General features: G+C 44.9%; 1 protein-coding gene across 5 annotated transcripts in view; it reads right to left on the bottom strand.

Annotated features, from left to right (window-relative positions):
• Window positions 1-22,673, bottom strand: part of KIZ (kizuna centrosomal protein) — a 174,640-nt gene that overhangs the window by 135,203 nt on the left and 16,764 nt on the right. For 4 of the 5 annotated variants that reach the window (XR_005449437.1, XM_038743257.1, XM_038743261.1 and 1 more), the window contains exons 3-4: window positions 14,653-14,815; window positions 8,921-9,013 (exon numbers count right to left, since the gene is read on the bottom strand). Coding sequence is in view for 4 of the 5 variants with exons in the window: in XM_038743257.1 (XP_038599185.1) it covers window positions 8,921-9,013; window positions 14,653-14,815 (256 nt within the window). In the remaining variant the exon portion in view is untranslated. The remainder of the gene's footprint in view (window positions 1-8,920; window positions 9,014-14,652; window positions 14,816-22,673) is intronic. The other variant, XM_038743260.1, reaches the window with a different exon arrangement.

Below are 22,673 nucleotides of genomic sequence, written 5' to 3'. Positions count from 1 at the left end.
TAGACCACTTTACAGGGCAGAGGGAGAGCGAGAGAGAAAGAAAAAGAGAGAAAGAGTGTGTGTGTATGTCTTCAGGGGATAAATAAGACTTAAATACACCTCCCATGAGCTCACCAGGTGCAGCCTACAGCATATTACTGTCGATAATAGGGGTCCCCACAAACAATGAAACAGACTGGCAAAACTTCTCCTGGTCCAAGCTGTTCCCTTTCCCGCCCCTTCACGAGAAGAAATGGAGAAATTCTCTCTGGCTATCCTTCTTTGCTATCAGGCAGAGTGTTAAACAGAGAGTGGAAAGGAGGAAGCAGCGTGGCTCAGTGGAAATCAATCAGTCAATCGTATTTATTGAGCGCTTGCTGTGTGCAAAGCACTGTACTAAGCGCTTGGGAAGTACAAGTTGGCAACACATAGAGACGGTCCCTACCCAACAGTGGGCTCACAGTCTAAAAGGGGGAGACGGAGAACAAAACCAAACATACTAACAAAATAAAATAAATAGAATAGATATGTACAAGTAAAATTAGTAAATAAGAGGCTCGGGGACAGGCCACGGTGGCTCTGAGGTGATTAGATCCGAAAGGTGATTAGATCCATGGAAAGAGCATGGGCTTTGGAGTCAGAGGTCATGGGTTCAAATCCCTGCTCCGCCAGTTGTCAGCTGTGTGACTTTGGGCAAGTCACTTCACTTCTCTGTGCCTCAGTTACCTCGTCTGTAAAAAGGGGATTAAGACTGTCAGTCCCCCGTGGGACAACCTATCACCTTGTAACCTCCCCAGTGTTTAGAACAGTGCTTTGCACATAGTAAGCGCTTAACAAATCCCATTTATTATTATTAAGGAAGGGAAGCATGTGAGAGTAGGAAGGAAAGAGGTGAGACTAAGTGGGGAGGAGTGAGGGGAGAAGAACTGGAGTGAAGGGAAGAAAGGAATGACGAGAGAGGAAGGGAGAGGAGAAGGGAAAAGGGAATTTGGGGAGGAGGATTTTTTTAGCCCAACCTCTTCATGAGAATCTCTTCTCGCCATGAGAAGCAGCATGGCGTAGTGGAGAGAGAGTCAGAAGGTTATGGCTCCTAATCCTTGCTCTGCCACTTGTCTGCTGTGTGACCGGGGGCAAGTCACTTCACTTCTCTGGGCCTCAGTTACCTCATCTGTAAAATGGGGATTGAGAGAGAGAGAGAGACCCATATGGGACATGGACTGTATCCAGCTTGATTTGCTTGTATCCACCCCGGTGCTTAGCACAGTGCCTGGCACAAAGTAAGCATGTAACAAATACCATTATTATCATCATCAATCGTATTTATTGAGCGCTTACTGTGTGCAGAGCACTGTACTAAGTGCTTGGGAAGTACAAATTGGCAACATATAGAGACAGTCCCTACCCAACAGTGGGTTCACAGTCTAAATGGGGGAGACAAAACTAAACATACTACAAAATAAAATAGAATAGATATGTACAAGTAAAATAAATAGAGTAATAAATATATACAAACATATATACATATATACAGGTGCTGTGGGGAAGGGAAGGAGGTAAGATGGGGGGGATGGAGAGGGGGACGAGGGGGAGAGGAAGGAAGGGGCTCAGTCTGGGAAGGCCTCCTGGAGGAGGTGAGCTCTCAGTAGGGCCTTGAAGGGAGGAAGAGAGCTAGCTTGGCGGATGGGCAGAGGGAGGCCATTCCAGGCCCGGGGGATGACGTGGGCCGGGGGTCGATGGCGGGACAGGCGAGAACGAGGTACGGTGAGGAAAAAACTGAGGAAAACACTGAAAAAACTGATATTATTATTAATATTATTAACTAGACCTCTCCTCTCCCTCACCCCCACTCTCAATCAGTTCAATCGGGTTTCCCCTGCTTCCTCCACTGTGAGAAGACACAAGTGGAAAGGACTTTTATAATAAATTTGGCCCCCAGAGGCTCAACTAAATTAAGAGGAAAACCCGATCCCAAGGGGGCAAGTTGAATCTGGTCTGGTCCTTTCCGGCTTCCAGGAAAGGATGGATTAAGCATCAAACCCGTTTCAGCCATCATCCTCTGCTGCTGCTGCTGCTGCAAGACATCGGTTTTTCTTATCAACCCCTCCCAACGCCTCAGTGAATCTAGCCTGGAAGCCAGTGCAAGGAATCCGGAAAAGTAGCACTTTGAAAACATGGTGTGAAAAAGTATTTTGTCCTAGTAATCTGATTCTGTATAAATAATGCGCTCAGAGAAATAGTGTGGCCTGGTCGAAAGAGCACGGACCTGGGTTCTAATCCCAGCTCTGCCACTTGTCTGTTGTGTGACCTTCGGCATCCCACTTAACCCCTCTGTGCCTCAGTTACCTCATCTGTACAATGGGGATTCAGACTGTGCGCCTCAAGAGAAGCAGCATGGCTTACTGGAAAGAGCACAGGGTTGGGAGTCAGAGGTCGTGGGCTCTAATCCCAACTGCGCCACTTATCAGCTGTGTGACTTTGGGCAAGTCACTTCACTTCTCTGGGCCTCAGTTACCTCATCTGTAAAATGGGAATTAAGTCCGTGAGCCTCACGTGGGACAACCTGATTACCGTGTATCTACTCCAGGGCTTAGAACAGCGCTTGACACATGGTAAGCACTTAACAAGTACCCCAAGAAGCGTAGCTCAGTGGAAAGAGCCCGGGCTTTGGAGTCAGAGGTCATGGGTTCGAATCCCGACTCCACCACATGTCTGCTGTGTGTGACCTTGAGCAAGTCACTTAACTTCTCTGAGCCTCAGTTACCTCATCTGTCAAATGGGGATTAAGACTGTGAGCCCCACGTGGGACAACTTGATCACCTTGTATTCCCCCTCAGGGCTTAGAACAGTGCCCTGCACATAGTAAGTGCTTAACAAATGCCATTTTTATTATTATTATTATTAATTGGATACATGGACTGTATCCAATCTGATTGTCTTGTATCCCCAGGGCTTAGTACAGTGCCTGGCATGTGCTAAGCATTAAACAAATACCGTAAAAAACCACCCTCCTTCCCTACCTCCTTCCTGCCCTACCTCATTCCCCTCCCCACAGCACCTGTATATATGTTTGTACAGATTTACTACTCCATTTTCCTTGTACATATTTAATATTCTATTTATTTTGTTAATGATGTGCATCCAGCTTTAACTCTATTTGTTCTGTTGACTTGACACCTGTCTACATGTTTTGTTTTGTTGTCTGTCTCCCCCTTCTAGACTGTGAGCCCGCTGTTGGGTAGGGACCATCTCTATATGTTGCCAACTTGTACTTCCCAAGCGCTTAGTACAGTGCGCTGCACTCAGTAAGCACTCAATACGATTGAATGAATGAATGAATGAATGAACCAAAACATGAATGAAACAAAAAATGAATCGAATTCCTGTTATGGAATTCGAGGCTCTCTTCTGACAACCTGAGTCTTATGTGGCTACAGCACAATGCACTCTCAGAAGGAACAATTATGGGCATGCACGTGCGTGTGATGTTTCACAGAGGTGACTGCTACAAGGCAGATTTTCTTTAATGTGGGGTTTTGCAAAAATGCAACCCCTGTGTCGTAGAAGGACTGGGTTTTATTATTATTATCATGTGCTATAATAATAATAATAATAAAATACCTCAAATTGGTACAGTGCATTTATTTTACTAAAGCCCTGGAATCAAATCAATGATCTCATTTTATCCTCACACTGTCCTTATGGAGTAGGGAGAGGCAAGTATTATTATCCTTGCTTTACAAATTACGAAATTGAGGCAGAGAGGTTAATTGACAAGTCTGAAGTCATACTGCAGCCCAAGGGCTGAGTAGGGACTAAGAACTCAAGCCTGGAGACTTGCATAAACAACTTTAATCTAACATGACCTGCAGGTAATCAGACCAAAATTGGGGCTAGTACAATATGCACTTACAAGCATTGTGGCCCTGTGGAAAAAGCATGGGCTTTGGAGTCAGAGGTCATGGGTTCAAAACCCAGCTCTTCCACTTTCATTCAATCGTTATTTATTGAGCGCTTGAGCACTGTACTAAGCTCTTGGGAAGTACAAGTCGGCAACACATAGAGACGGTCCCTACCCAACAGCGGGCTCACAGTCCAGAAGCCACTTGTCAGCTGTGTGACTTTGGGCAAGTCACTTCACTTCTCTGGGCCTCAGTTACCTCATCTATAAAATGGGGATTAAGACTGTGAGCCCCCCGTGGGACAACCTGATCACCTTGTAACCACCCCAGCGCTTAGAACAGTGATTTGCACATAGTAAGAGCTTAATAAATGTCATTATTATTATTATTATTATAAACTTATTTATACCATCTTTAGCACTCATGTGTATATCTACAATCTATTCCTTTTGGCAGTGTTACTGAACACTGAACTTCAGTGAACACTTACTATGTGCACAGCACTGAGCTAAGCACCTGGCAGAGTACAGTATAACAATATAACAGATTGGTGGACACATTCCCTGCCCACAATGAGCTCACAGTCTAGATGGGGAGATAGACGATATAAAAATATGAATTACAGATATGTAATATGATATATGACTGTCTCCAACTCTGTATGTATTTACCCCAGCGTTTAGTACAGTGCCTGGCACATAGTAAAATGCCATAATCGTCAAATATGTAAGTACTGGGGGCTGGTGGGCGGGGGCACGAATAAAGGGGGCAATGCAAAAGGGAGTGGGAGGAGAGGAAAGGAGGGCTTAGTCAGGGAAGGCTTCGTGGAGGAGGTGTGCCTTCATCACGGCTTCGAAGGTGGGGAGGGTAATTGTCTGTTGGATATGAATACTGTGCTGTAAAAATTCTTATATCTATCTCCACTGTTAAGAGAGTAAGCTCCTTGAGGGCAGGGAACATGAGACTAAGTTATTCTGTGCTTTCCAAGTGCCTAGTACAATGCACCAAATGGGTGCTCAATAAATACTTCTTCTACTACTATTACTATTAGTCTATTACTACTACTATCACTACTACGTGTCCTGGCTTATGCATGTTTAGCCGAGGTCGGCTGGTGCCACAAAGAATGACAATAATACTTATAGTAACTGTGGTATTTAATAATAATAATAATGATGGCATTTATTAAGCGCTTACTATGTGCAAAGCACTGTTCTAAGCGCTGGGGAGGTTACAAGGAGATCAGGTCGTCCCACTGGGGGGTTCACAGTCTTAATCCCCATTTTACAGATGAGGGAACTGAGGCCCAGAGAAGTGAAGTGACTTGCCCAAAGTCACACAGCTGACAGTTGGCAGAGCTGGGATGCGAACCCATGACCCCTGACTCCAAAGCCCAGGCTCTTTCCACTGAGCCATGCTGCTTCTCTGTATTTGTTAAGTACTTACTACTTGCCAGGCACTGAGGAAGCTATGAGATAACAGGCATCAGACACAGTCCCTGTCCCACTTGGGGCTTGAAGTCTAAGAGGGAGGGAGAATAATTACTGAATCCCCACTTTACAAATGAGAAAACTGAGGCACAGAGAATTTAAGTGACTTGCCCTAGGTCACACAACATGCAAATGGCGAAGGCGGAATTAGAACCCAGGTTCTCTGTCACCCTTAGAGGATCGAGCACAGGCCCGGGAGTCAGAAGGTCAGGGGTACTAATCCAGGTTCCGCCACTTGCCTGCTGTGTGACCCTGGGCAAGTCACTTTGCTTCTCTGGGCCTCAGTTACCTCACCTTTAAAACGGGAATTGAGACTGTGAGACCCACATGGGACAGGGACTGTGTCCAACTTGATTTGCTTGTATCCATCCCAGTGCTTAGTAAGGTGCCTGGAACATAGTGAGCGCTCAATAAATACTACTACTATTGTTATTATTATTATTCTTAATCCTGCCCATCCTCTTTTGCTCTGCCCCGGGGAGAACAGTTGGAAGGTAACCTATACACCCTTCTGCCGGTAGATAGGCGAATATCCTATCTATCTAGAAGCAACATGCCTTAGTTTAAAGAGAACGGGCTTGGGAGTCGGAGGTCATGGGTTCTAATCTCAGCTCCACAACTTGTCAGCTGTGTGACTTTGGGCAAGTCACTTAACTTCTCTGTGTCTCCGTTACCTCATCTGTAAAATGGGGATTAAGACTGTGAGCCCCACGTGGGACAACCTGATTACCCTGTATCTACCCCAGCGCTTAGAACAGTGCCTGGCACATAGTAAGCGCTTAACAGATACCATCATTATTATTACTATTATCTATCCTAGGATGTTCGCCTATCCTGCCATATTTACAGCTCATCCTGCCCAACCTGTGGTTTTGTATGAGTATTGGAAGCAAAAGTTCAGGTAAGGCAGGGTAAGAGGTCATTTTCTATGAAAAGGGAGAAGCAGCGTGGCTCAGTGGGAAGAGGCTTGGGAGTCAGAGGTCATGGGTTCGAATCCCGGCTCTGCCAATTGTCAGCTGTATGACTTTGGGCAAGTCACTTAACTTCTCTGTGCCTCAGTTCCCTCATCTGTAAAATGGAGATTAAGACTGCGAGCCCCCTGTGGGACAACCTGATCACTCTGTAACCTCCCCAGAACTTAGAACAGTGCTTTACACATAGTAAGTGCTTAATAATTGCATTATTATTATTATATTATTATGGGTGCTTCAGAGCTACTCTCCTGCCCTGCTCCAACTTGCCAATGCCTTCCCCTTCCAGACCAAAGAGCCCAAGTGGATGCTTATAATACTTTGCGTTTGCTCCACACATCATTCCAATACACCTTCACATAAAGGATCTCATTCTGTCCTCACACTATCTCATTTTGTCCTCTGTGAAGTAGGGAGAGGCACATAGTAGTAGTCCCCTTTTACAGATGAGAAAACGGAGGCATGTTAAGTGACTTGCCTAAGGTCCCGCAGCAGGTGAATGGCAGAGCTGGGTATCCGCATTCCCAGACCTTGCACTTTCCATTAGGCTGAGCTGCTTCCCCCCTTCTAGACTGTGAGCCTGCTGTTGGGTAGGGACCGTCTCTATACGTTGTTGATTTATACTTCCCAAGCGCTTAGTACAGTGTTTTGCACACAGTCAGCACTTAATAAATATGACAATGAATGAATGCTTCTAAAGTCACGGCGACCCTGCCATTAATCAATTAATCAATCAATGCCCATTCTAAAACTCCCACGTGATGGGATCTGCATTTTCTAGGGACTCTACAGGATCCAAACCGGGAAAAACACTGTGACACCCCTGTGCCAGAAGGAATACCCACTAGACCATATTAAATTCAATCCATTTCAGGGGCAAAGTGTGCCGTTCTTGGTTCTAAAGTACTGGCAACCGCTCAAGTCTTCAATAAGTTCTTGAAGAAAATATTTCAGTTGGGAAGATTGAGTGGATGATGCTCTTCTAGAATGAAAGACCGCCTCGTTCTCATCTAACGGTAAATAGCCAGCAACTTAAGGTATTGCACAGTTCTGGATTCCAGAACAACAAAGGTCAGTGGTCAAAGCCAGGATGTGCCCTGCTCAAGCTGGAGGTGTGCAGAAAAAAAACTCCACGTTTCAAATTTAAAGGACACCTGGGTCATCCCTTGGTTGCAGTCAGAACAGGTGCAACAGGAACGGAGAGAGCCCCAAATGATTGGATTAAAAACGTGTCGATTATGTCAGCACCGCAAGCAAGGCAGAAAAACCTGCTCAATGGTTCAGTAGTCTAACATGACACTATTTCTCGTACATCTAAATGGATTAAAAAAAAAATCACTCATTGTTAGAGGCCTCCTAACATCGGTCAAGGTGGCCGGGGTTTGGCTGCTTTAAAGAATGCTCTAAATTGGAGGTTTTTAACTTTTTAATCGACGGGGAAAAACTTCCTATAAACTCAGATTAATGCCTGCTAATGCACCGAAGAAAGAAAACTAAAACCTTCCTTCGACTATAAAAACAAAATAGTGTGGCCTCTGTTTCTTTTCTGATAAGAGTCTTAAATACCAAACAGTTAACTGCATAATAACATTTACTGGCAGTCAGGCAGCCTGCTTAGCAGATATATAAAGCAGGTAAAAGGAGGAAAGTTAATTTCTTGGCTGAATGATTCCATCGGTAGCTGTAGGGCAAACTAGAAAGTCTTTTAGTAAAGTAGCAGTTGATTCTTCTATCAATCTGCAGCACACATACTCTTCCAAGGAATGCATTAAATATGAAAATCATATCCCGTTATCATCTGTTTCCAGCTTTCAGCCCAGTAAGCTTTTCTTAATGAATGCTGTAGCCTAAGGGACACGCATGCTGTTGGCTTTCTGAATAATGGAGTGATGCTACCATTTCTGCTTATTACAATATCGACTAGCTGAGGGGGTTTCGCACATAGTCACAAGTGACTACTCGTGCCAGCATGCTCCAAGTTATTACAAGATGTTTTTAGACATTTCATCTGAAAGAGCTTTACCGCTTTTAGTGAAGAAAACATCTATGGTCTTGAACTGTATCATTTATATGGAGATAGGAAGAAGGATTAGAAGCCTGCATTACTGCAGATATATAGCAGAATATATCTGAGTATTCCTTGTTGGGCTTTTTGTCTGTCGCACAGATAGGCGATCTTTTTTCGCTTCTTCTGTGAAAAGGTCAAAATGCACAAAACTATAAGCCCAAGGTAAAAATCGAACAGCACATTTGGCTTACTTTTTATTTAGCAGAGTTTTCAAAATATTTATAGAAAATGGACAAAGACAGACCTGCGTTTTTCTTCTCTTGGTTTTGGCCCGTTACATGTGAATAAGGAGAGAAGTGCGTTCCCTTTCTGTTAATCCAGTTGAGGTGGAGAGGAAAGCGATTCACGAGCAGTTTTCAGTACAGTTTAGGAAAATCACTGCTCTTAAGAGCAAGCTAATCAAAAAACATTTGGAAGCCCTTATTTTAATGAAATGACTAGCTTTAAAAAAGGTCCAGCATTTTAGAATCCTTCATCTCCAAACAAGTTTAATTTTGTTAAAATACTCAGTACCTGCTCCTGGCTGTTTCCTTTGGGTTCATCTTTCATCCAAGTATTATTTTTTGAATGTAGCGGCATCCTCCTAATTTGGAACTCACATTCCATCTAAATAAAAAGCCAATATTGATGATTTTATAGAGGGCATTGTTAAGCCTGCCACAGATTTACCCCGGGCAGTCTTTGGAGACTAAAAGATACCGCAACCGATAATGAAAATTATTTTCATTATTTGGAGACACAAAGAAAATTGATGTTGATGCTTTTCAAAAATAAATCATTTCATCAGAATCAACTCAAATGAAAGAAAAGGTCAATAATTTGTCCAGGAGCTGATATCTATAAAACTGAGTGTAAATTTCTATACAAAAGTTTTATTGGACTTAAATCCTTACTATTCGTTTATCTGCAGTCTGGCGTTATATCTAGCAATGAGTCGGTAAATAACCTAAGATTTCCTTTAAAGTCATGTAACTATTGAGCTATTTTGTTAAAGGATTAGAGCTTTAGAGTATTTACTGGTCAGCCATCTGTTTACAAGTGAATTATTCTGTGGTGAAAATATACTGCAAACACAGGCAGCATAAAAAAACAGCAGCTGTTAGGGTACTACTAACAACTATAAAACGATGTCTTCATTGCCACGGCATTGTTTAATTGGCCTAAAGAGACACAATCATAGTGAGACCCTTGCTTAGAATCGTGGCAAAAAACTACTTGGGTTTTGTTCATTAGTAATCAAAACCTCGAGAATGTCACATTGTGGTTCATAATAAATAAATATCAGAACATTTTACGAATATGTATCATTCAGACTATATCTCCTGGATTACCAAACTATAAAGCTCATGTGTCAGTTCTGAGCCTGGGTACAGAATTTGGCTCTCCGTTTTCTTTTGCACGTACATAACAGGCAATGACATCTGAAATGTATTTTGTTTTTTCCAAATTCAGAATTTTATCTGGGGTTTCTTATCGATGACAGAATGCTATTAGTAAAATGTGCAACCGTATGTTCTAAATAAGCTGCCGAACAAAAAAAATTAAATTTTTTTTATAAAATCAAAGCAAAAAAGAAGATCCGGGGGAGAAAGACAAAGGTTAAAGAAATGAGGCAAGAGGGTTGGAAAAGAAGAAGAAAAAAACCCCCTAAAAACGGTAATTGCTCTTTCTGTCTCACTGTTGAATTGTCATGAAGACTTCCAGGCAGAAGCAGCATTGTGCACTGCCTTCAGAGAAACGTTCATTTATAAAGAAAGGAGAATGCCAACAATAAAGGCAAAACCCAAGTTTGGGTGAACAAACATTAACTGCTTCTTTTGTCTGCCTAAAAATAAAAAATTCATACTGACTCTGGTCCCTGTAAGTTGACTCATAATTTAATCAGTTCTTGCAAGCCTACCTACTTTGCGTAGCCTTTTTATCCTTTTGGGTTCATTTGTCTCTGAGTAATAATTGTCAAAAACAGTGTACTTATTTAGCAGGTACGATCTCCTCTACTAAAAGTGAATTGATGGCATCGTAAGAACTTGAAAAAGGGGAAAATTACCGAGTGCAGAAAAGCACATACCAGTAGTCAAGTTCAGATTGATATCAATACATTTAAAAGATTTACTGAACCCTCAGTCCATTTTCTCAAGTGAATAATAGCACTATAAATAGAAATTGTATTCCACATTTTGAAACCTGAACTGAACACTATTATGCTGGATTGATGACCAGCACAAAATGTAATTCTGCACACCCAGGAGCAGAGCTCTGCTCTCCCGTTTTCCTTCTTTATTTCTTTTCTTCCTTCTATCTTCCCATCTTTACCCACATAACAGCCTAATGCTAGCTATTAAATAATACATACAATCCCTCCAAATACTTCACAGCAATCCTTCAAAATCTCTTTCGCTTTGTGACACCTGACACAATTTCAGGAGTCCCTTTTTCATCTACCTAAATTCATCTACTTTCAAGGTTTGGACCGATTTTCTTTTCCTCTCTACTTCTCCCCAGCCCTCGCCCTCACCCTCAGTCGGGACGGCTCTGCCCTCGGTCGATCTGAGTTTCCGTACCATTCTCCTTCTTCCAACTCACTGCCGGCCCTCAGGTTCCTTTCCCTTCAAAATTTTCCCTTTAGTCCAAATCCACTTAGTATCGCTCTACACCAGTACCAGTAATCACGATCTGAGTATTGACTGAGCCTTTATTGGCTGCAGAGAGCACTGTATTAGACGCTTAGGGAGGATGCAAAAGTAAAAAATGTAATCACCGACCTCAAGGAGCTTATGATCTGCTTGTGGTGAAAGGCTCTGATTGACACGGAAACGGTAGGAATAAAGACGAATAATGGGCAAAAGTGAAGAAACTGGTGAGTTGGCATGGCTTAGTGGAAAGAGCATGGGCTTTGGAGTCAGGGGTCCCGGGCTCTAATCCCGGCTCCGCCACTTGTCGGCTGTGTGACTTTGGGCAAATCACTTAACTTCTCTGGGCCTCAGAGAAGTAAAATGGGGATTAAGAACTGTGAGCCTCAGGTGGGACAACCTGATTACCCTGTATCTACCCCAGCACTTAGAACAGTGCTTAGCATGTAGTAAGTGCTTAACAAATGCCATCATAATTATTATTATCATAACTGGGCAGGTGGAGGGATTCATCAGGGAAAATGAATGCTTCCTGGAGAAAGCCATTTTTTTCAGGAAGGCTTTGAAGGGGTGGAGGGGTATGAAGGGAGAAGGGAGGATGTTCCAGGCAAAGGGAGGGAGGCCACAGCTCTTCCCATCTTCAAAGCCCAACTGAGATCTCACCTCCTTGGATTAATTTTAATCTCCCCAGGTCATATCACCCCAACTCTCATCTCAGCACTTCCGTGTTCATGGCCACCCGCAGCATTTACATTACATTCTCTTTTACTACTACTAAAAATAACAATGGCATTTGTTAAGCGCTTACTCTGTGCCAGGCACTTTACCAAGCGCTGGGGTGGATACAAGCAAATTGGGTTGGATTTAGCCTCTGTCCCCTGTGGGACCCACAGTCTCAATCCCCATTTTACAGATGAGGCAACTGAGGCGCAGAGAAGTGAAGTGACTTGCCCAAGATCACACGATAGAGAGAAGTGGCAGAGCCGGGATTAGAACCCATGACCTTTTGACTCCCAAGTCTGTGATCTATCCACTACGCCATGCTGCTTCTTAGCTATTTAGGCTCTTGTTCATTCCCATATCCATCTTTCCACTCTTTTTCTCCTTGACCCTCCCATTCATTCATTCATTCATTCATTCATTCAATCGTGCTTATTGAGTGCTTACTGTGTGCAGAGCACTGTACTAAGCACTTGGAAAGTACAATTTGGCAACAGATAGTGACAATCCCTACCCAACAATGGGCTCACAGTCTAGATTAAGTGAAAAGCTCCTTGAGGGCAGGGACCGTGTCACCTTTACTTATACTGGGCTCTCCCAAGCACTCAATATGGGCTCAGTAAAAATGATTGATTACTTGACTGATTGGAAGGTTGGGAATGATAGGTCAGCCGTGAAAGAGTTGAGAACAAGGTCACTGAGGCTAACTTGCAAGTTCCCCAAATCCATCTCCTCAACTTGTCCACTACCACTTGGCACTGCAGGGATTCTAACTCCCCTGCCCACTGATCCCTGGGAGAACTTGGAAGGATGATCTTTAAAGAAACAGGGTTTTTTGAAATGGCATTTGTTAAGCACTAGGGTATAGATGAGCTCATCAAGTTGGAGACAGTCCATGTCCCACATGGGGCTCACAGAATGAATCCCCATTTTAAAGATGAGAGAACTGAGGCACAGAGAAGGAAAGGGACATGCCCAAGGTCACGCAGCAGACAAGCGGCAGAGCCGGAATTAGAACCCAGGTCCTTCTGACTCCCGGGCTCATGTTCTGTCCACTATGCCAGGCTGGTTTTTGATGTGAGAAGCGTCATTAGTATTATGACTCCTCTTTTAGACTGTGAGCCCACTGTTGGGTAGGGACTGTCTCTATATGTTGCCAACCTGTACTTCCCAAGCGCTTAGTACAGTGCTCTGCACACAGTAAGTGCTCAATAAATATGACTGATTGATTGATTGATAAGACAAGTGGACATTTTACAATACTCCTACTTGAGGATACCTGAGTGAATGAATCAGACAAGACAGGTTGGGCAGAGGGGTAAAAAGGGTATCCAGGACCACTAGGGACCAGTACACCTTGATCTTGGTCTCGATCTCATCTATCTCACCACCGACTTCTTGCCCAAGCCCTGCCTCTGGCCTGGAATGCCTTCCTTCTTCATAACTGACAGACATTCACTCTCCCCACCTTCAAAACCTTATTAGAAACACCTCCTACCTCACCTCCCTTCTCTCCTTCTCCAGCCCAGCCCGCACCCTCCGCTCCTCTGCCGCTAATCTCCTCACTGTGCCTCGTTCCCGCCTGTCCCGCCATCGACCCCCGGCCCACGTCCTCCCCCGGACCCGGAATGCCCTCCCTCTGCCCATCCGCCAAGCTAGCTCTCTTCCTTCCAAGCCCTACTGAGAGCACACCTCCTCCAGGAGGCCTTCCCAGACTGAGCCCCCTCCTTCCTTTCCCCCTCCTCCCCCTCCCCATCCTCCCCGCCTTACCTCCTTCCCCTCCCCACAGCACCTGTATATATTTGTACAGATTTATTACTCTATTTATTTTACTTGTACATATTTACTATACTATTTATTTTGTGAATGATGTGCATATAGCTATAATTCTATTTGTTCTGATGATTTTGACACCTGTCTGCATGCTTTGTTTTCTGTCTCCCCCTTCTAGACTGTGAGCCCGTTGTAGGGCAGGGACCATCTCTATATGTTGCCGACTTGTACTTTCCAAGCGCTTAGTACAGTGCTCTGCACACAGTAAGCGCTCAATAAATACGACTGAATGAATGAATGACCTCTCTTCCACGAGGCCTTCCCTGACAAAGGTCTCATTTCTTCTTCTCTCACTCCCTTTTGCATCACCTTTCACTAGGATTTGCACCCTTTATTCACCCCTCCCGCAGCACCATAGTACTTATGTACATATCCATAATTTCATTTATTTATATTAATGCCCGTCTGCCCCTCTGGACTGTAAGCACATGTGGGCAGTGAATGTTCATACTAATTCTTTTCGTGTACTCTCCCAAGTGCTTAGTACAGTGTTTTGCACCAAGTGCTCAATAAACACCTTTGATGATGATGATAATGATGATGCCAATTCTGTATCTTAGAGGCTTGCCCTGGGATCCAGGACCTGGAAATGTCCCCATTCTCACTTGGATGGGAATAAGTCCAGGATAGCTGGAAAAAAACCTCACTGTTCTAATGAATCCTCAAAATCAATCAGGCTTCTACTTGCTATAACATTCAATCCTGTCGAAATGCAATTCATTCCATCAATGTGTTCTCTAAAATGAAGGGAAAGGACTATCTTCCTCATCTCTAAATGCTAGTAATTCAGATTGTCACGTGTTCATCAGTGGAAGCTTGCGACTATATTTTTAATATAATTCCCAAAGGAACTCAACATATCACCTCAGGAACAGGATGCGTATGTATAGATATAGCTATTCCATAATTTAATGAGACTGCCACAGTGAGAACTCAATTCTTGATCTTCAAGCCCCTGAAGAGTCCCTGGGCCCTGGTAGTTATTTTGTAATCTTTGCCCATCACTTTCAACTTGAAGGCACTTGATAAATGAGATGCAATGCAGAACATCAGATTATATACCTTCAGTTTTTGCAGCTTCTCTGTACTTGTGGTGAAACTTCTAATGTGGTTTTCAATGCGCTCAAATTCCTTTAAATACTCTTGGTTTCGCACCTGAGCCCTTCTTTCCGCCTCGCATATTTCATCCAGATATTTCTTCAGTTTCATGTACTTCACTTTAGCTCTGGGAAAGAAAATTAGCATTTTTTTAAAAAAGGGTTCAGTGAAACTACAGGCTTAAAACGGATCTTCTCTCATTCTCTCTCACATATACACACAGCAATTACTCGATGGTATTTGTTGAGTGTTTATTGTGTGCAAAGCACTGTACTAAGCACTTGGGAGTGTTCAATACGAGTTGGTAGACATGTTCCCTGCCCACAGTGAGCTTGGATTCTAGAGGGAGAGGCCGGGTTTAGTGAAACGATGCAGTTCTGTGAGTCTCAGGACCTCAGTTCTAGTGTCAGATCACCTCGCTGGAAACTCCCGGAGGCCAGGGATATTTATCGTATACTATTCTCCCAAGCACTTAGTGCCGAGCTCTGCCTAGGGTAAGCATATTTAACAAATACTACTAATTTACGGAAAGTTACCCGCTGTGTGATCTCAGGCAAATCACTTAACCTCTCTATCAATCAATGGAATTTATTGGGTGTTTCCTGTGTGTAGAGTCCTGTACTAAGTGCTTGGGAAAATTCAATAGGGTTGGTAGATGCAATCTCTGCCCACAAAGAATTTGCCAGCCACAGAGAAGCTTACAATCTACAATGCCTCAGAGATAATAATCCCGGCCTCTCCCTTCCTTCACAGAAATGGTGAGCTAAGTAATATGCAAGAATTTTAGTAAAATAAAAGTGTTCTACAAATTCAGGGGGTTTGCATGAAAAATTCAACTCTGAGGCATTTGCCCAGAGTTTAGAAAAATGGATAAGGCCAGATGTATGTACGATTTTTTTTTAATGGCATTTGTAAACTGCTCATTATGTGCCAGTGCTGTACTAAGCACTGGGGAAAATACAAGCTAATCAGGTTGGAGGCGATCTAGGTCCCACATGGGGTTTACAGTCTTAATCCCCATTTTTAGGGATGAGGGAACTGAGGCACAGAGGAGTGAAGTGACTTGCCCAAGATGAAAGAACAGGCAAGTGAGAAAGGCAGGATTAGAACTCGGGTCCTCTGACTTCTAGACCTGTGCTCTTTCCATTAGGCCACACTGTTTCTCTACATGACTGGGAGGAATCCCTAAGTGCTTGTTGCACTGACTGCCCTGTGAGAACCTGAATAGCAGGGGTGAGAGAGTGTGAGAACTGAACTCCTCCAATCAATCAATCACATTCATTCATTCATTCTTCAATCGTATTTACTGAACGCTTACTGTGTGCAGAGCACTGTACTAAATGCTTGGAAAGTACAAGTCGGCAACATATAGAGACGGTCCCTACCCGACAACGGGCTCACAGTCTAGAAGGGGGAGTCAGACAACAAAACAAAACATGTAGACAGGTGTCAAAACCGTCAGAATAAATAGAATTATAGCTATATGCATATCATTAATAAAATAGAGTAGTAAATATGAACAAGTAAAATAAACAGAGCAATAAATATGTACAAATATATACAAGTGCTGTGGGGAGGGGAAGGAGGTAGGGCGGGGGGGCGATGGGGAGGAGGAGAGGAAACAGGGGGCTCTTTCTGGGAAGGCCTCCTGGAGGAGGTGAGCTCTCAGTAGGGCTTTGAAGGGGGGAAGAGAACTAGTTTGGTGGATGTGGGGAGAGAGAGCATTCGAGGCCAGAGGTAGGCCATGGGCTGGGGGTCGACTGCGGGACAGGCGAGAACGAGGCACAGTGAGGAGGTTAGTGGCAGAGGAGCGGAGGGTGTGGGCTGGGCTGGAAAGGGAGAGAAGGGAGGTGAGGTAGGAGGCGAGGTGATGGACAGCCTTGAAGCCGAGAGAGAGGAGTTTTTGCTTGATTCATGGGTTGACAGGAAAACATTGGAGATTTTTGAGGAGGGGAGCGACATGCCCAGAGCGTTTCTGTACGAAGACATTCCGGGCAGCAGAGTGAAGTATAGACTGAAGTGGGGAGAGACAGGAGGATGGGAGATCAGAGAGGAGGCTGATGCAGTAATCCAGTCAGGATAGGATGAGAGATTGAACCAGCAAGGTAGCGGTTTGGATGGAGAGGAAAGGGCGGTTCTTGGTGATGTTGTGGACATAAGACCGGCAGGTTTTGGTGATGGATTGAATGTGTGGGGTGAACGAGACAGCGGAGTCGAGGATGACACCAAGGTTGCGGGCTTGTCAGACGGGACGGACGGTAGTGCCGTCTACAGTTATGGGAAAGTCAGGGAGAGGACAGGGTTTGGGAGGGAAGATAAAGAGCTCAGTCTTGGACATGTTGAGTTTTAGATGGCGGGCAGACATCCAGATGGAGATATCCTGAAGGCAGGAGGAGATACGAGCCTGGAGGGAGGGAGAGAGAGCAGAGGCGGAGATGTACATTTGGGTGTATGTGGTGTCCCACCAGGTCTGGAACCAAGCCAGGCAGCTGTGCCCTGTTGGCAGAGGGCAAGAAAGGAGCTGACACCTTGAGGCCCGGCAGCTAGCTATGACTGCCCACTCTGCCCAAAACGATGTGGGGACAAAGCTAACGGCCTTGCCCTACATAGTGCCAATTCCATGAGGGTGATAATAATGGTGTTTGTTAAGCGCTTACTACGTACGAAGCACTGTTCTAAGTGCTGGGGGGATACAAGGTGATCAGGTTGTCCCATGTGGGGCTCACAGTCTTAATCCCCATTTTCCAGATGAGGTAACTGAGGCACAGAGAAGTGAGCGCTTACTCTGTGCAGAGCACTGAACTAAGCGCTTGGGAGAGTACCGTATAACAGATTTGGGAGGCGTGTTCCCTGCCCAACCTTTGGACAGGTTCTGAAGTCATCACGCTGGACCAAGCTCATCTATCGTACGGCAGGAGATCCCATTATCCGTCGTCATGATCGCCGAGGAGTTGAATGGATGTACAGTAGGCTCACTGTGACCTGCACAGATTATCCACAGCCCTTTTCCCTGCCGGCCATCTTCCCGGCCCACTACATCCTGAGACGCCTGACCCAGGAAGCTCCTCCATCTCCTTGAATGGAGCGGACAACTTCTCGGTGAGCTTCCCCGGGGAATCCCTCCCGACGGTTAATCCGCCTGATGGTCCAGAAACCCTTCCTTCGACCCAGTGAAATTACACCCAGCACTCCCAGGAACTCTGGCCAGCATCCCACTCTGAAAAATACCATATGGACCAGCAGTTCAATCCCACTTTGGCTTCCTCATCTTCAATCTAAAAATCCTCACTTCTTGAACCGCTCCTCACCTAGAGCCATTTTCCAATCATTTGTTTGGGTCAACCTTTTGGACCCTCTCCAATTTTCCCAGTTTCTAATGCAGCGTGGCTTAGCGGAAAGAGCACGGGTTTAGGAGTCAGAGGACGTGGGTTCTAACCCCGCTTCTGCCACTTATCAGCTTTGTGACCCTGGGCAAGTCACTTCACTTCTCTGCGCCTTGGTTACCTTCTCTGTAAATTGGGGATTAATAATAACAATAATAATAATGGTGGCTTTTGTTAAGTGCTTACTGTGTGTCAAGCACTGTTCTAAGCGCTGGGGGGAATACAAGGTAATCAGGTTGTCCCACGTGGGGCTCACAGTCTTCATCCCCATTTTACAGAGGAGGTAACTGAGGCCCAGAGAAGTGAAGTTACTTGCCCAAGGTCACACAGCAGACAAGTGGAGGAGCCGGGATTAGAACCCATGACCTCTGACTCCCAAGCCCGGGCTCTTTCCATTGAGACACGCTGCTTCTCTGATTAAGACTGTGAGCCCCACTTGGGAAAACCTGATTAACCGGTATCTACCCTAGGGCTTAGAACAGTGCTTGGCACATAGTAAGCGCTTAACAAATACCATAATTATTACTGAACTGATTTCCCAGACACCTCTATTTTAAGCGTCCAGGAGCTGTTCCATGACCTCCCCTGGTACGACCCCTTGGAGATTTCCCAAAAGAATGCTAGAGTTCAAGACCCCCACAGATGAAGCGCTTAGTACAGTGCTCTGCACATAGTAAGCGCTCAATAAATACGATTGATGATGATGATACAGGTTTCACTTCCCTTTGAGACCCCTGGACCAGCCTCACCCCCTGGAAATGTCTACCCAAGAAGCAACAAGCTTCACCAGGCAGTGCGGCTCAGTGGAAAGAGCTCGGGCTTGGGAGTCGGGGGTCGTGGGTTCTAATCCCGGCTCCGCCACTTATCAGCTGTGTGACTTTGGGCTAGTCACTTAGCTTCTCTGTGCCTTGGTTACCTCATCTGTAAAACGGGGATGAAGACGGTGAGCCCCGCGTGGGACAACCTGATTACCTTGCATCTATCCCGGTGCTTAGAACAGTGCTTGGCACATAGTAAGCGCTTAACAAATACCATCGTTATTATTATAACTAGAGTCCTTCGACTTGGAAGAAGGCACCAATGACAACGAAGAGTGTGTGGGTGTGGGTGACCCAGCCACACCATCCACATCATGCATTTACACACAACTGTCATTTGTTGTGCTGTTATGTTTATTGCTTGCAGCGACTAGCACTATTTTTGCTTTTGCTTCTGTCTCAGTGTCCTCTCTAAGCTTCTGCTCAAAAAGAGCCATTCCTTTCCAGATCACAGAGTGCTGTCCATGTTGGTCTGTCTGCCACCAAGCAAGCTCAACCGTCCTCATCAAACAAAAACTCCTCCCTCTCGGCTTCAAGGCTGTCCATCCCCTGGCCCCCTCCTACCTCACCTCCCTTCTCTCCTTCTCCAGCCCAGCCCACCCCCTCCGCTCCTCTGCCGCTAATCTCCTCACCGTACCTCATTCTCGCCTGTCCCGCCGTCGACCCCCGGCCCAAGTCGTCCCCCTGGCCTGGAATGTCCTCCCTCTGCCCATCCGCCAAGCTAGCTCTCTTCCTCCCTTCAAAGCCCTACTGAGAGCTCACCTCCTCCAAGAGGCCTTCCCAGACTGAGCCCCCTTTTTCCTCTCCTCCTCCCCATCCCCCCCGCCCTACCTCCTTTCCCTCCCCACAGCACCTGTATCTATGTTTGTACAGATCTATTACTCTATTTTACTTGTACATATTTACTGTTCTATTTATTTTGTTAATGATGTGCATTTAGCTTTAATTCTATTTGTTCTGACGACTTGACACCTGTCCACATGTTTTGTTGTGTCGTCTGTCTCCCCCTTCTAGACTGTGAGCCCGTTGTTGGGTAGGGACCGTCTCTATATGTTGCCAACTTATACTTCCCAAGTGCTTAGTCCAGTGCTCTGCACACCATAAGCGCTCAATAAATACGATTGAATGAATGAATGCCACAATTGTCTCCTAATGGTCAGCTGGAGATGCGGACCTCATTTTACTGCATTCTCAAAATGTTTCCTCTGCCTCCCTTTTATTTGGTTTCAGCTCGCAGTCTCCAAGCTGTCATCCATTCCCCTCACACACCCCACCGAGCAAAACTGGGTTGAGATCCGCTCATCTGCAGTTTAAGAAGGCACACCTAGGTCCAGTGCTACCCAGTTACATGGGGATCGATGGAACAGCGATCCATCCAGAAAGAAAAATCACTCTCATTCACGAAATAGCAGTTGCTGCTGTTCCTACTGATTACGATGTCCCCAAACATCTAATGACATGTGCAAAACACTGTGAATAATTAATACTGTCCTACTAAGAAGGACCCAGGGGAAAATATTCAACAAACTTAAATTTAAAGCAGTCAGATTACACTGCTAAACCATTAACTGAACAATTTGTGAGGTCTGCAACTTGATAATAATAATAATAATGATTATTTATCATTAAATAGGAAATGTTAGTAATATTGTTGCTGAATTGTACTTTCCAAGAGCTTAATACAGAGCTTTGCACACAGCAGGTGCCCAATAAATACGACTGAATGAATAATAACGGTGATATTTATTAAGCAGCATGGATTAGTGGCATAGTGGTGCTCATTTATTAAGTGCTTACTATGTGCAAAGCACTGTTCTAAGCGCTGGGGAGATTACAAGGTGATCAGGTTGTCCCACGGGGGACTCACAGTCTTAATAGAGAAGCAGCGTGGCTCAGTGGAAAGAGCACGGGCTTTGGAGTCGGAGGTCATGGGTTCAAATCCTGGCTCTGCCAATTGTCAGCTGTGTGACTTTGGGCACGTCACTTAGCTTCTCTGTGCCTCAGTTAGCTCATCTGTAAAATGGGGCTTAAGACCGTGAGCCCCCCGTGGGAGAACCTATCACCTTGTAACCTCCCCAGCGCTTAGAATGGTGCTTTGCACATAGTAACCGCTTAATAAGTGCCATCATCATCATTAATCCCCATTTTACAGATGAGGTAACTGAAGCAAAGAGAAGTGACTTACCCAAAGTCACACAGCTAATTGGCAGAGCTGGGATCTGAACTCATGACCTCTGCCTCCAGGGCCTGTGCTCTTTCCACTGCGCCACGCTGCCTGCCCCAACTTGACTGGAAGATTGCAGATGAATTGAAAGAAACTGATTTCTCTAGTTTCTTTGCTAACTAAATGGTTCGCGGTCACCAGAATAGAGGTTCAACGAGCAGTGAGATAATTTTCCCCATCCTAGAAGGCATTAAATACCGTAATGTCAACCTACCCACTGTACCTTGATCTCATCTATCTCTCATCTATCTCACCTACCCTGTGAAAGAGCCATGCGGTTTGTTCCTTGTGGAGCTGTACAGGCAGGGCATTAGAGTGTGAGCCCACTGTTGGGTAGGGACTGTCTCTATATGTTGCCAATTTGTACTTCCCAAGCGCTTAGTACAGTGCTCTGCACAGTAAGCGCTCAATAAATACGATCGATGATGATAATGATTAGAGGAAGCAGTAGCATTGCCCACCCCTGGCACTAAGAAGCAATGTGGCCTAGTGGAAAGAGCACAGGCCTAGGAGCCAGAAGGATCTGGGTTCTAATCCCTGCTTCTCCACTTGTGTGACCTGGGGCAAGTCGATTCACTTCTCTAGGCCTCAATTCCTTCATCTGCAAAATGGGGATTAAGACTGTGAGCCCCACGTGGGACAACCTGATTAGCTTGTATCTACCCCAGTGCTAAATACAGTGCCTGCCACATAGTAAGCGTATAATAATGATAATAATAATAATGGTACTTGTTAAGCGCTATGTGCCAAACACTGCTCTAAGCGCTGGGGTAAATACAAGCTAATCAGGTTGGTCCATGTGGGGCTCACAGTCTTAATCACCATTTGACAGATGAGGTAACTGGGACCCAGAGAAGTGAAGTGGCTTGCCCAAGGTCACGCAGCTTACTATCAATCAATCAATCGTATTTATTGAGTGCTTACTGTGTGCAGAGCACTGTACTGAGTGCTTGGGAAGTACAAGTTGGCAACATATAGAGACGGTCCCTGCCCAACAGTGGGCTCACAGTCTAGAAGGGGGAGACAGAGAACAAAACCAAACATATTAACAAAATAAAATAAATAGAATAGATATGTACAAGTAAATAGAGTAATAAATATGTACAAAATATGTACAAACATATATACAGGTGCTGTGGGGAAGGGAAGGAGGTAAGACGGTGACTAGTGATGAAGGTGGGATTAGAACCCACGACCTCTGACTCCCAAGCCCGGGCTCTTGCCACTAATCCATGCTGTTTAATAAATATCACAGTTATTACTCATTCAATCATATTTATTGAGCACCTACTGTGAGCAGAGCTCTGTATTAAGCTCTTGGAAAGTACAATTCAGCAACAATATTACTAACATTTCCTATATACAGCAGGTTGGGCAGCAGTAGCTGCCTTCAGTGCACCAGCGCTGGACCTCTGCACAGACCAGGCCTGGCCGGAGGCCCAAAGGTTGCCCTAGTTAATAATAATAATAATAATAATAATAATAATAATAATAATAATAATAATGATAATGATGGCATTTGTTAAGCGCTGACTATGTGCGAAGCACTGTTCTAAGTGC

This window comes from Tachyglossus aculeatus, chromosome 1, assembly GCF_015852505.1.
Source record: "Tachyglossus aculeatus isolate mTacAcu1 chromosome 1, mTacAcu1.pri, whole genome shotgun sequence".
NCBI lineage: Eukaryota > Metazoa > Chordata > Mammalia > Monotremata > Tachyglossidae > Tachyglossus > Tachyglossus aculeatus.
This window is presented reverse-complemented; position numbering and strand designations above follow the sequence as displayed.